Source organism: Myodes glareolus, chromosome 3 (assembly GCF_982192425.1).
Source record: "Myodes glareolus chromosome 3, mMyoGla1.1, whole genome shotgun sequence".
Taxonomy (NCBI): Eukaryota; Metazoa; Chordata; class Mammalia; order Rodentia; family Cricetidae; genus Myodes; species Myodes glareolus.
In genome coordinates, this window is record NC_142028.1 from 32,569,769 (window position 1) to 32,582,171 (window position 12,403).

Here is a 12,403-nt window from a genome sequence, read left to right on the forward strand (position 1 = left end):
GAGAAGTCTTACCTCTACCAAGGCTGGGTGACCGCAGACTATGTAGCTGAGCCTCCTTCTCCTCTCATTTTGTTTTCCCTCTAGTGCTGGGATAAAGGCATATAACTCCTTAGTACTGGGAGTAAAGATGTGAGGCACCACCACCTGGATTTGTTTCTGTATTGATCTTGTGTAGCCCAGGGTGGCCCTGAATTCAGAGATCCTACTGCCTCTCTTCTGTCTCCCAAATCCTGGAATTAAATGTGTGTGCCACCACTGCCTGACCCCTAATGGTTTAGCTTTGCCCTTTGATCTGTAAACTATCACTATACACTCTGCCCAGCCATTCTGGTTTAGTGGACCTCCTTCAGCTCTTCACCATCTCACCCGTGTTTTTTTCACTGGAAGCACATTCAAAAGCTCGAAGAACTTCTGCATTTGAATCACGTGGGATATGGTTCTGACATTAGCTCTGGTTTTGTTTGTAATATTGTTATGAATTTAATTAATATATTTAGTAATTGTGCTTTTCAGGATTAAAATAGTAATTTTTGTCATTTTTTAACATAGCAACAGACAAATATTTGAATATGATGGGAAGAGACAAAACAATTCTGAAAATAGCAATCCAGGTAAGATTCCTCACGCAGTCTCTTTGTGGCCTTCGCTGGGTGAACATGTGCAGTTCAGAGAGTTAGATCACAGAAGAGCAGTATAAACAAAAACCATGTAAGTGACCTTTGTACTTTTCCCTTTATTCTCAGTCTAGAAGTGAGGATTACATAAGAAATTAGTTAAAGGAAATTTGCAGACTAAAACTATTCTTGAAAAATTAGATCATTTAATGTTGGTCCCTGAAATCCACTGGGAAAATGATTTTCAGTTACTATGCTGGTCTTTCCCACACCCACATTGTGGCAGGTTGCACTTAGCATCAGAATGGATTTTACAGCAAATAGTTTGCACTTATTAAGAGAATGTTATCTTAGTGTTAGAGTCACTAATAAAGTATGGCAACTAAAAGTACGTACACTATGTTTTCACTGATTTTTACCAATTTCTCCACTAGGTATAGAATTAAAATTGTTCTGTGTGTTTTCAGAGTCTAAACAGAAAAGGATATTGTTCCTTCTTTTTATAGTAGGCTTGATATTTTTTTTCAAGCAGTAACTTCTTTTTTCTTTCTCCCTGTGTATGTGCATTTGTGTGTGTGTGCATGCACTTGTGCTAAGAATGAACCTTTAGTGTTAAGGGAAGTTTAAGGTTCACAGCAAAATTAACAGGAAGGAACAGAATTCCCATGTAGCCTGTGACTCCCACGCATACATGGCCTCTCGCATTGTCATTACCTGAGTAGTGGGTACACCTGCTGAAACTGCTAGCCCTACATCAGCATATCATTGTTACTCCAGCGTGTCTAGTGTAAACGAGACTTCACCCTTAGTCTTGTACATCCTATGGCTGTAGGCCAGTGTATGACGTGTGGTTACTACCGTAGCATCACAATCAGAATAATTCCATTGTCCTAAATATTCCCTGGACTGCTACTGTTTCTCTCTCCCGAAACCCACTCCCTGTCAGCCACTGCTCTTTTTACTGTCTTCATAATTATACTTTTTCCTGCGTAGTCATGTAGTTGGAATAACAGTGAATGAGTTTCCTGGTGTTTGAAACATTAAGTTCGGTACCAAGGTGATTGAATATAGTTGTTTAAGGTACCCTTGCTTCTACCACACCACCAGGCCCATCTTGTTCTGTTCTGTTTTGTAGGGCAGGTGCTCTACCACTGAACAAAGCTTCATACTTGGCGTGTGTAAAATTATGGAAAATGTTAAGACGCTGATTAGTTTGTTTAATTTATCCTTTGCATGGAATGGGATTTATTTATTTATTTTTTTTACCAGGGAAAGCCAATTGTCACATTCTGAAAGCTTGAGTTAATAGCCTTATTTTTATACATTAAAAGAAAAGATCAGATGCTTACTGGAAATTGCACAGTACTCTCAGATTGTGCTTATTTGTACCAGGGTTTATCCTCAACTGCAGTATTGACTAAAAATCTGGGAAAGCCGTACTGCATCACAATGAAATAGCTGTACTCCTGCAATTGTTCCCGTGCTGTTAGTCCAGAAAAGCCCTGCATGTGATGTGGATCCTGCTAAGTGTGCCGTCTGCTGTCACTCTGGTAGTGTTCGGTTAGGACCGTGGTCATGGTACTGGCAGCTTTCCTTTCGGTGTCAGATTTGTATACATTCTCTTCTTTCTTGGATTTGATGAATACAGAGAAGGAGGGACAAGCATTCTTAGTGAATTATTATCTGATCAGTAGTATCAGTGATCATTGTAGGATAGCCTCTGGTGTGGTACCAGAGAAGGCTGAGTAACGATAACAACGTATTAATTTACATTTTTCTATTGTTAATTTAAAATGTACTTTATATTTTTCTTCAACAGTGGATAACGGTTCTGAAGATGAATCTTTAAGCAGGTGGGTAGGAATATATAACATTGTTAAAATTAAATGTTAACTGATTAGAGAATGCAGGGGATAGAAACTAAGATTTGTTAAGTGTTCTGCTGTGAGCAGGTAAGGATACCGTGTGGTGTGATTAATGCTTATTTCTTGCAGTAGTCACAAGAGTTTTGCAAAGTATCTGCTGTTGTTAACCCCCATACCCACATTCTGCTTTCCTTCTGACTCATTAGGCAGCAGTCACTCAGAAAGGTTACTTAGCGTATAATCTCATGGTTTATTGGTACCTTACCTATGATTTAGTTGTCAGTCTATTTTTTTTTAAAAAGGGTTTATCTATTTATGCTGTTTTTTAAATTATTAGTTTATGTTCATGAGTGTTTTCCCTGTGCCCCATGTGTGGGCTTGGTGTCCATGGAGACCAGATGAGGGTATCAGATTTCCTGGAACTGGAGTTACAGGTGGTTGTGAGCTGCCATGTGGGTGCTGAAAACCAAACTTGGGTCCTTTAGAGGAACTTCCAGTGCTCTTAATTGCTGAGCCATCTCTTCAGCTCCCAAATCCAGTCTGCTGCCCTCTGCATAGATCGATAGGGGCCTGTGCAGCACTGGAATAAGATTTAGGACAGGACAGTTTAGAAAGTCAAATTCGGTTATGTTAACTTTGATTAAAAGTCTTCCTTAGAAGTAGTTATATTCATAGCATTTGCCCTAATCATTTTGACAATTACAGTGGCAAGCTATGTCTTGTTTTCAATCATCAGAGATTTTAGGATAGCTCTTACCCAGCTATGACTGTAGGACCACAGACATTCCAAATCAGGCAAGCTCTGGAGAGGAACTCAGACTGGAAGACAGGAAGAATAGTATGCAGACTATGTTGTATTAATTACATTTGGATCTATTTATAGGATTATAAAAATACTGTTTTATTTATTTGAAATGAGTCACGCAGAGTCTAGGTTGGCCTCAAACTTGCCGTATAGTCAAGGATGTCCTTCAACTTCTGATCTTCCTGCCTCCATCTCCCAGGTGTCGGGATTATAGGTATGAACCACCGTGACCAGTTTTATACCATACTGGAGTCTGAACGCAGGTCTCTTGAATGCAGGTCTCTGTGCATCCTAGATGAGCCTTCTATAAATCTCAGTCCTAGATGATGCTTTAAATCGATTTTCAACTTAGAGATTTCAGAGAGAGAGAGAGAGAGAGAGAGAGAGAGAGAGAGAGAGATGATTTTAGGGGTGGGATATATTGAGTAGGCTTGAGGTTGATAATGGGAATTGTCCTTGACTGCTCTTCAACTGTATTCATTGAAGCGGGGTCTCAGATTTAAACCTGAACTGGCCATTGTCTGGTCCTGCAAGCCAACTTGCTTTGGGGATCCTGTTTCTTCCTTCTGAGACTGTAGTTACAGATGGGCCCCCGTGCCCCTCTGGCGTTTATGTGGATTTCTGGGGACCCTGGCTCTGGTCATTACACTTGCATAGTTGAGTGCTTTTAACTACTGCATCATCTCCTAGTTCATCTCTTATTTCTTTAACTGTTTTTTAACTTGTATTTAATTTTCATAACTAATTTTTCTCATATAAAATAAATTCTTCTTTCCCATTTTCTTTTTGTCAGCTAAGTATTCCTGACACTCTTTAGACAAAGTGAAAACCTCTAGAATTTCAGAATCTTAAGGAAACTTAGAATGTTTCTGTTGAAAATTTTTAAATATAGTTGGAGCTCCTGGGTAGTTCATCCTTTAGCAGGCAGGCATGTGGCTCCACATCTGCCGTCACCCCCACTCACAGAAGGTAGTACAAGGCCCCCTCGGGTACCGGCAGACTGGAAGTGCATGTGTCCCCTCCTCTGTGCCTCTTCCCGGCTCACGGATGTCCTTATGGGTGGGCCACAACAGAACTAACGAGAAGCACAGTCGGTCATGAACTCGTTCGGGTTGGTGGCAGGTGATGGCGATGTTATTTGTAGGAAGACAGTTGCTGTTTGCTGCATTTGAGCCCCTCCTTGTCTCAGGATCTGTGCCTTCGCAAGGCGAAGGTTTAAAGGTTGGAAATTGCCATTGAGCCTTGCAGAAAAGGGACCTGGGAGAGGAAACCTGTTGGAATAAAGATATTTAGTTCTGCATAAGGAAGTAAAAGGTACAATATGTCAGTACCTATGATGGTTTTCAAGGGATTGATAGTTTCTGTGTACTTAATCAAGTAAGACATGACCTATTTAGGAAAAACAATTGGATTTTTATAGTTTTTAAAGTTTTAATCTCTAGAATATATATTGCCAACAATACTAGTTTGTACTTAAGTAACTTAAATTAATTTTCAAACCCTTTAAGTATTTCTTGGGATTCCCTATACTGTTTTAGGGTCCTGGAAGCTCTAGGGTCCTAGGTCTTACTGCATAGCCCTCCTCAGCCTGCAGCTCTCCCATGTAAACCAAACTGGCCTTTAGCTTGTGGCAGTCTGATGCGCTTTGTGATTGTAGGCATGTGCCATCAGACCTGGTGTGAAGGTTTCCAGGCTGAGTACAAGGCCGCCATTCCTCATTCCCTGCTGAATGTTTGAGCAGGGAAGGCAGGGTCTGTCCATACTTTGGGTTGTCAGATTCTCTTCAGTTCTGGAGACAAAAGTAATGTCAGACATCGATGATGTCACTGATTTGTTCCTAGATTTCCTTTAAGAACTCGACTTAGAATTTTTGTTGGATATTGTCCTAAGGTCTTCTCACATACCCGATCCTGCTGATTCTTGGCCTTCATCGGATGAGGATGACTTCAGTCTTGATACCAAGGTAAAATGCAGTTTTGTAAAAATAATGGTTTGGTTTTGTTGAGTGTTTGTTCTCAGACTTAGTGGTGATCTATCACTGTTTTATATGGAGTACTGATCAGAGAAAACCATTTCATTGAACAATGACTAATTGAATTGCTTTTTTTAAAAATTGTGATGAATATCAAAGACTGCTTCTTGGGGAGGTAGAGACTGGAAAAGTGAGTGAGCTGGAAAATCCACAGGACAGGAAAACTTCCTGCACTACAGAAAACTGAGATTGAATCAAAAATTACTTTCATAAATGTACTTTAATATCATTTGTAAATTAATATGAATGTGACTTTTATAAGATACCCAAATTGATCTCTGATGTGCCCAGTTAGTATAGTAAATCATGGACCCGCTGTGGTGCCTTTACATTCAAAACTGTAAACACACAGCATGAGGTTTCTGTTTCTCTTTTTCCTTGGACTCCTCTTAGTATAATAGAGTTTTTGGTTTTTGTTGGTTTGTTTGTTTTTCAAGACAGAGTTTTGTGTGTGTGTGTGTGTGTGTGTGTGTGTGTGTGTGTGTGTGTGTAGCCTTAGATATCCTGGAACTCGCTCTGTAGACCAAACTGGCCTCGAACTCACAGAGATCCTCTTTTCTTTGCTTCCTGAGTGCTGTGATTAGAGGCGTGCACAGTCACTGCCTAGCTGTATAATATAGATTTTAGGTGATCTTTTCCTCTTTTTCTATTCTTAATCTGCATATAAATTACTTAATACTGGAAATTATAAAAATACCCTAATTTAAGTCTGTTTATTACAGTCTATGTTGAAAGGGTTTTCCCACTTTTTTCACTCTGGTTTTTACCTGTATACTTGAGGAATAGATGTTCTATCCCAAATAAAGTCTATTGAATTTCTAGAAATTTGGCTTACTTTTATATTCCCTTTTAATGTAAATTCAGGTGCATTGTATTGAGGAAATGTCATATATAAAAATATAAAGTCTATTGAATTTCTGAAAAGATGCTCACCTTCATGTTCCCTTTTGATGTTTAGATATAAATTCTTATGAGCTACACTGAGGAAATGTGTCATATAAAAAAACAAAAACAGATTAAAGAAGTATCATAGAAAGGAAGAAGGCATCAGTGTATGTCTGCCATCCTGAAACTGTGGATTTCAATTATGAATGCGATGATTAAGATATCCTAAGCTTATTTTGAGGCCTACCCATATTGGATTAAATAATATATTTTTGAAGCTATATATTACCTATTGAACTTTGATTAGCAAATCTTTCTCCAAGTAGGACATTAATGGGGCATTGTTTTTTGCAGTATTTACTTTATCTTGTAATGATGTTACATCTCTCAAGTGATGTTAGACAACCATGATTGACTAATAAAGCATTATTTTATAACATAGAATTAAACTTTTCATTATAGTAATGTCTACAAAATGTAATTACAAATCATTAGTAGGGATGTACTATGAATCAAGGCTCTCATACTTCTTTACAGATCTTAGGCTTCAATGTTATGCTGGATATTTTTTTTGTCAGCTTGATACAGGCCAGTTTTATCTGAAAGGAGGAAACCTCTGTTGACAGAGTTTTCTGTCCCACTCAGTCCTGCAGCTGTTCAGTCCCAAAGAAATACACAGAGGTCTACATTAATTATAAACTGGTTGGCCTAGTAGCTCAGGCTTCTTATTAATTAATTCTTATAACTTATATTAGCGCCCATAATTCTTGTCTGTGTTAGCCATGTGACTTGGTACCTTTTTTGGTGAGGCAGTTACATTTTGCTTGCTCTGTGTCTAGCTTCCTCTCTGTCCAGGTGATGACTACAGACTGAAACTTCTCTCTTCCCAGAATTCTCGTTGTCTCACCTCTACTTCCTGCCTGGTCACTCCGCCTATACTTCCTGAGTGACTACTGGCCACTCAGCGTTTTATTAAAATACAATTGACAGGGTACAGACCATTGTCCCACAGCCAACCTCAATTGAGAAAATGCCTCCATAAGATCGGGATATAAGGCATTTTTTAAATTAGTGATTGATGGGGGAGGGCTCAGTTGATTGTAGGTGGGGCCATCCCTGGGTTCTATAAGAAAGCAGTCTGAGCAAGCCATGAGGAGCAAGCCAGTAAGCAGCACCCCTCCACGGCCTGTGCATTAGCGCCTGCCTTCTTGTCTCCGCCCTATTTGTATTTCTTTCCTGACTTCATTCATAAATGAACAGATATGGAAGGGTAAGCCAAATAAACCCTTTCCTCCCCAACTTGCTTTGGTCATGGTGTCCATCACAGCAATAGTAACCCTAATTAACACAAATTTTTCTCTTTTCATCTTCACTTAAACTCATTCTTTATTTTTCCTCCCATATTTACTCTTTCTGTCCCTCTCTTACCTTTTTGTTGTGTTTTATTTTGTTTTCTTTTTGAGACAGGGTTTCTCTGTTGTACCTTTGGAGCCTGTCCTGGAACTTGCTCTGTAGACCAGGCTGGCCTTGAACTCACAGAGATCCACCTGCCTCTGCTCTGAGTGCTGAGATGAATGGTGTGTGTCACCACCACCCAATCTCCCTTACCCTTTTAATATGACTTATTCCCAGTATAAACTCTTCCTTCAGAATACATGTCACATGTCTTCAGTGTCTTCTATCAGTGTTTTCTTTTTTAGTTGTTGGCATATTTAGTCACATCTGTCTCTTTAGTTGTTATGTGTGACTCTGTCAGTCATTGCCTCTCAATAAAAAATATTTATTCTTTTTTCCCCTTCTCTTTTAGAAAGAGCTAAATATATATAATAACTTGCATTTTGCTTCTTGGCACACAGGTTAGAATAACTTTACACTGTTTTCCATGACCATGAAGAAAAATAAGCCTTCACAGTTTCTCCTCTAGAAGTAATTCATGTAAATATAAGTCATGGCAGTGTATTCAAAGTATTTTAAATTTTTTAAATGATATTTTTTTTCAGAAGTACTCTAAATTGTAAATAAATTTTTGTTCTAGGTTATTTTCATATAAGTAATACACTAAAGATTATTAAAAAATTATGTAGTAATCAGGTTTAAGGAAATTAAAATTTTGGTGATATTCCTATCCCATGATCTTTATGCAGTAGAGGTTTCTAGGTTAGTAAATGGCAGAATTAATATTTAAATCTGAAGGATTCAGGAATATATTCTTTGTAATAAACCAGATAGTAAGAGTGAATATTATAATTGTTTTATTTTTATTATCTGTTATTTTTGAAATTATTTTTGTTTTTCTAGAATGTCCCCAAAATTAACTTAACAGAACTGTGGGCAGCTGCTCAGCAGTCCAAGAGAGACAGTAAGTCATTTGAAGATGGCCTATTCTTGTGCTGTTCATTCATTTAGAGGTAAATATTTTCATGTATTCTTTTTTTCTATTTTTTTTTTTTTTTTTTTTTTTTTTTTGGTAATAGAAACAAAATGTGGCATTGAGAACCTAGGAAATAGTATCCTGTTTGACAATAGTAATTCCAACAGTGAAAATGAAGATGCAGTTGAAATTGGTCCTGGAACATCAGCCAGAGTCCGGACCTCTTCTCTGTCCTGTCCATCACCTGACCCAGTGGTATGTAAACTCTTTTATCTTTAAAGCTCAGGAATCCCTTTTGATTAGATGGGATTTGGGGGGAGGGGGATCCTTTCTCTTTTCATGTCATTATTTCATATTCTTTTTTTAAGATTTATTTATATGAGCATTCTGCCACATGTATGGATGGATGTAGGCCAGAAGCATCAGGTGCCCTGGAGCTGGACTTACGTCGATGGTTCTGAGCTACCGTGTGGGTGTTGGGAGTTATAGCTGTGCCCTCTGAAGCACAGCAGGTGCTCTCACCTGCGGAGCCATCTCTCCAGCCCCAGGTGCTGCTCTTTCAGCACTCTTCGGGTCTGCCGGCCATGCCCTCTACCCTTCGTTTGGTACAGCTCAGACTGAAGGCACCGACCTTTATCTTACTGTGATCTACTGTCTGCCGTTTTCACTAAACAGTAAATAGGCCCCTGTAAATTGCACTGAAATACTGATGTTGGATGTTTTCCCCACAGGAAGGAGAAACTGAGCCTCCAATTGGAAGAGAAGAAAATGGTACTGATGTTGTTGAAAGTGCTTCACAAGAAAATGGTACTGATATTGCTGAAAGTGCTTCACAAAAAAACGGTGCTGATATTGTCGAAAGTGCTTCTCAAGAAAATGGTGCTGATATTCCCGAAAGGGCTTCACAAGAACAACCAAACCATAGCAATTTAGCCTATGCCAGTGGTTGGCACAAAAGTAATAAAAGTGGTGAGTTAAGGATTACTTAAAACACTTTCCATGCTTTAATACTGCTATAAAAAGCTGAAGTTCTACATCCAGAAATAGTATCTGTTTCTTCTTAATAGTTTTTCTCTTGCTGTTTTTTTCTGCTACCAGTTTTTTCTTTCTTTCTTTTAAAGATTTTATTTATTTATTATATATACAATTTTCTGCCTGCATGTATCCCTTGTGCCAGAAGAGGGCACCAGATTTCATTATAGATGGTTGTGAGTCACCATGTGGTTGCCGGGAAACGAACTCAGGACCTCTGGAAGAGCAGCAAGTGCTCACATCCTCTGAGCCATTTCGCCAGCCCTACCAGTTCTTTCTGAAACTGCTTCAACCCACTGAAATTCCTTTTTGCTATTATCTTTACTGTAATTTTATGAATGTAGATAAATTTGCATCTGTTTTGAATTCAGTGATAAGCTGGGCGGTAATGGCATATACCTTTAGTCCAGCACTCAGGAGGCAGAGGCAGGTGGATCTCTGTGAGTTCAAGACAAGCCTGGTCTACAAAGTGAGTTCCAGGATGGACAGCCCGGGGGACACAGAGAAACCCTGTCTTCAAAAACCAAAAAAAGAGGGCTGGAGAGATGGCTCAGTGGTTAAGAGCATTGCCTGCTCTTCCAAAGGTACCAAGTTCAATTCCCGGCAACCACATGGTGGCTCACAGCCATCTGTAATGAGGTCTGGTGCCCTCTTCTGACCTGCAGACATACTCACAGACAGAATATTGTATACATAATAAATAAATAAATATTTTAAAAAATTCTAAAAAAAACGAAAGGAAGGAAGGAAGGAAGAAAGAGAAATTAGTGATAAATATTCTCATTAATGTATGTATGACCACATTTTACAGAAATGATGTCTGCGTTAGGATTAGGAGAAGATGAAGATGAAGAATCACCTTGGGATTCTGAGGTACTGACAAGGAAACATAAGTGAAGATGCTTGCTTTCTCATCTACATGAAGCCTTTGAGGGCTGTTTCCTCCCATGTTCAACCTATAGATAACAGTTAGCTACCGCATGCGGCTCATGGTACAATTCTTCTAGTTTGTGTGACTCATTTAATAATGTAGAAGTCAGAAGGAACAACTTTGGATTAAGTTTAAGTTAAAAATTAAAAAATCATTTCAACCTGTGACCTACAAGATGCTGTGATAGATGTGGGGTGTGCAAGGCCATGGGATCCAGAAGGGAACGTGAGCTCCAAGTTACGGATAGCAAATGAGACTGGAAACTGTAAGTCAGGAGAAGGGAGAGGATGAATGTAACTTCGTGGGGGTGCAGCGATTTCGTTTAAATTTGTCCTAATTTAATTTCTTCTTTAATATATTTAAATCATTTTCAGAAGTGAAACGGATTGAGTTCAGTGTAGGATCCATGCTTGAAGTAACTAACATAAATATCAATAATGATTGCCAGTTTTAATGACACCATCATAGAACGAGCTGGGGACGGCTTGGAAGTGTAGTGGCTACACACTGGAATCACCACAGCCAAAAGACGTGTTCATACATAGTTCTGGCGTTTAATATTTATAGAATTTGGGGGGTGGGGAAGTTAACCTGTCTGAACATCAGTGACTTTGTTGTGCCATAAAGCTGTGTGGTGCACAGGTGTGGTGAGGACATAAACAGCTTTGAGGTGTAACAGGTGTCTGCAAATATGTAGCAGCAAGATCCCAGTGCTCTGCAAAAGGAGATGGACACTGAGGGCCAGTTTCCTATGAGAGGGCAGTGGAGAAGTAGTGTCAAGAAAAGAATGGGGAGGTAGGAGGGGAGGCGCATTTCCAGTCTGGAAATGGTAAGTCTCAATAAACCATTGGCTGAGGTAACCTAGAAGAATCTGGTGATTCGGTACATGCGGTCTTTCTAACGAGAGCTTGAATGCTGTGCCCTTGAACACATTTCTGTGACTGAGTTACCATTACGTCGGAGGCAGTTAGATGCTGAATATTGCAGATGAGGGCTCAGTGCTCAAGTAACAATAGAACAGAGGACCAAATGACATTGCAAGTCAGTCTAATTGCTTCGTATAAAGAAAGTAGGAGGGAGTTTGGATTTCAGGCGGAGTGGAGGTGGCCTTTCTAGAATGACATTTAGACTCCCACCTAGAGGATGGAAGCAGCAGCCAGCCCATGAGAGTCCAGAACGTTCCAAAGAACAGTAAATCACATTTGTTCATCGTTTGCTCTAAATGTCCTGAGATGATTCAGAAGCACGAAGTCTGATATTCACACACACACAATATACTATATACAAAATAATTCCCTAGCACATTTTAAACACTTAAATATTTTATATCCTTTCTTATCAAAGCTTACTGCATATTTTAGAAGTTCCTTTTTGGTTGAGAAGGGGTCACGTTCTACACCTGATTTTTTTTGGCTTTTATTTATGCAAACAAAAGGTTTTCTTTATTGTTTTTATTCAGCCATTTTTGCTGGTAGTAAAAATTTTACACAAAAATTTTTAGATTTTTCTAAGCTTTCCTTTACCTAAATATAAGAGCTTCTACCATGCTCTGTGTGTAACCAGTGTGGCACACTCTGAAGTTTCTCACCATGTGTGCCTTCTTATTTTGACTTTAAACTTCTACCATTGGGTACATTTTAAGTGTTTCATACTGTCTTAAAACGTCTGTTTTCTTAAATTGTCCCCTTACATTACATGGAGAGTAAGAAGTAATATAAGTATTCTGAGCTTTGTTGCTCACTGAAACATAAAAATAAATTAATATTTTTATGAATATGTTCTTCTGATCTTTCATGCTTTCCTTCATAGATGCAGAGCAAAGTTAGGTTTGATCTAGAGAGCAAATTTAGAGAGTTTCTTTTATTGGC

At 38.9% G+C, this 12,403-nt stretch overlaps 1 protein-coding gene across 3 annotated transcripts in view; it reads left to right on the plus strand.

Annotated features, from left to right (window-relative positions):
• Ankrd30a (ankyrin repeat domain 30A) overlaps positions 1 to 12,403 on the plus strand; it is a 73,704-nt gene that overhangs the window by 11,534 nt on the left and 49,767 nt on the right. For all 3 annotated transcript variants that reach the window (XM_048444419.3, XM_085686958.2, XM_048444420.3), the window contains exons 5-11: positions 550 to 611; positions 2,434 to 2,467; positions 5,175 to 5,247; positions 8,500 to 8,560; positions 8,676 to 8,827; positions 9,304 to 9,541; positions 10,416 to 10,477. In XM_048444419.3, the coding sequence (XP_048300376.3) occupies positions 550 to 611; positions 2,434 to 2,467; positions 5,175 to 5,247; positions 8,500 to 8,560; positions 8,676 to 8,827; positions 9,304 to 9,541; positions 10,416 to 10,477 (682 nt within the window). The remainder of the gene's footprint in view (positions 1 to 549; positions 612 to 2,433; positions 2,468 to 5,174; positions 5,248 to 8,499; positions 8,561 to 8,675; positions 8,828 to 9,303; positions 9,542 to 10,415; positions 10,478 to 12,403) is intronic.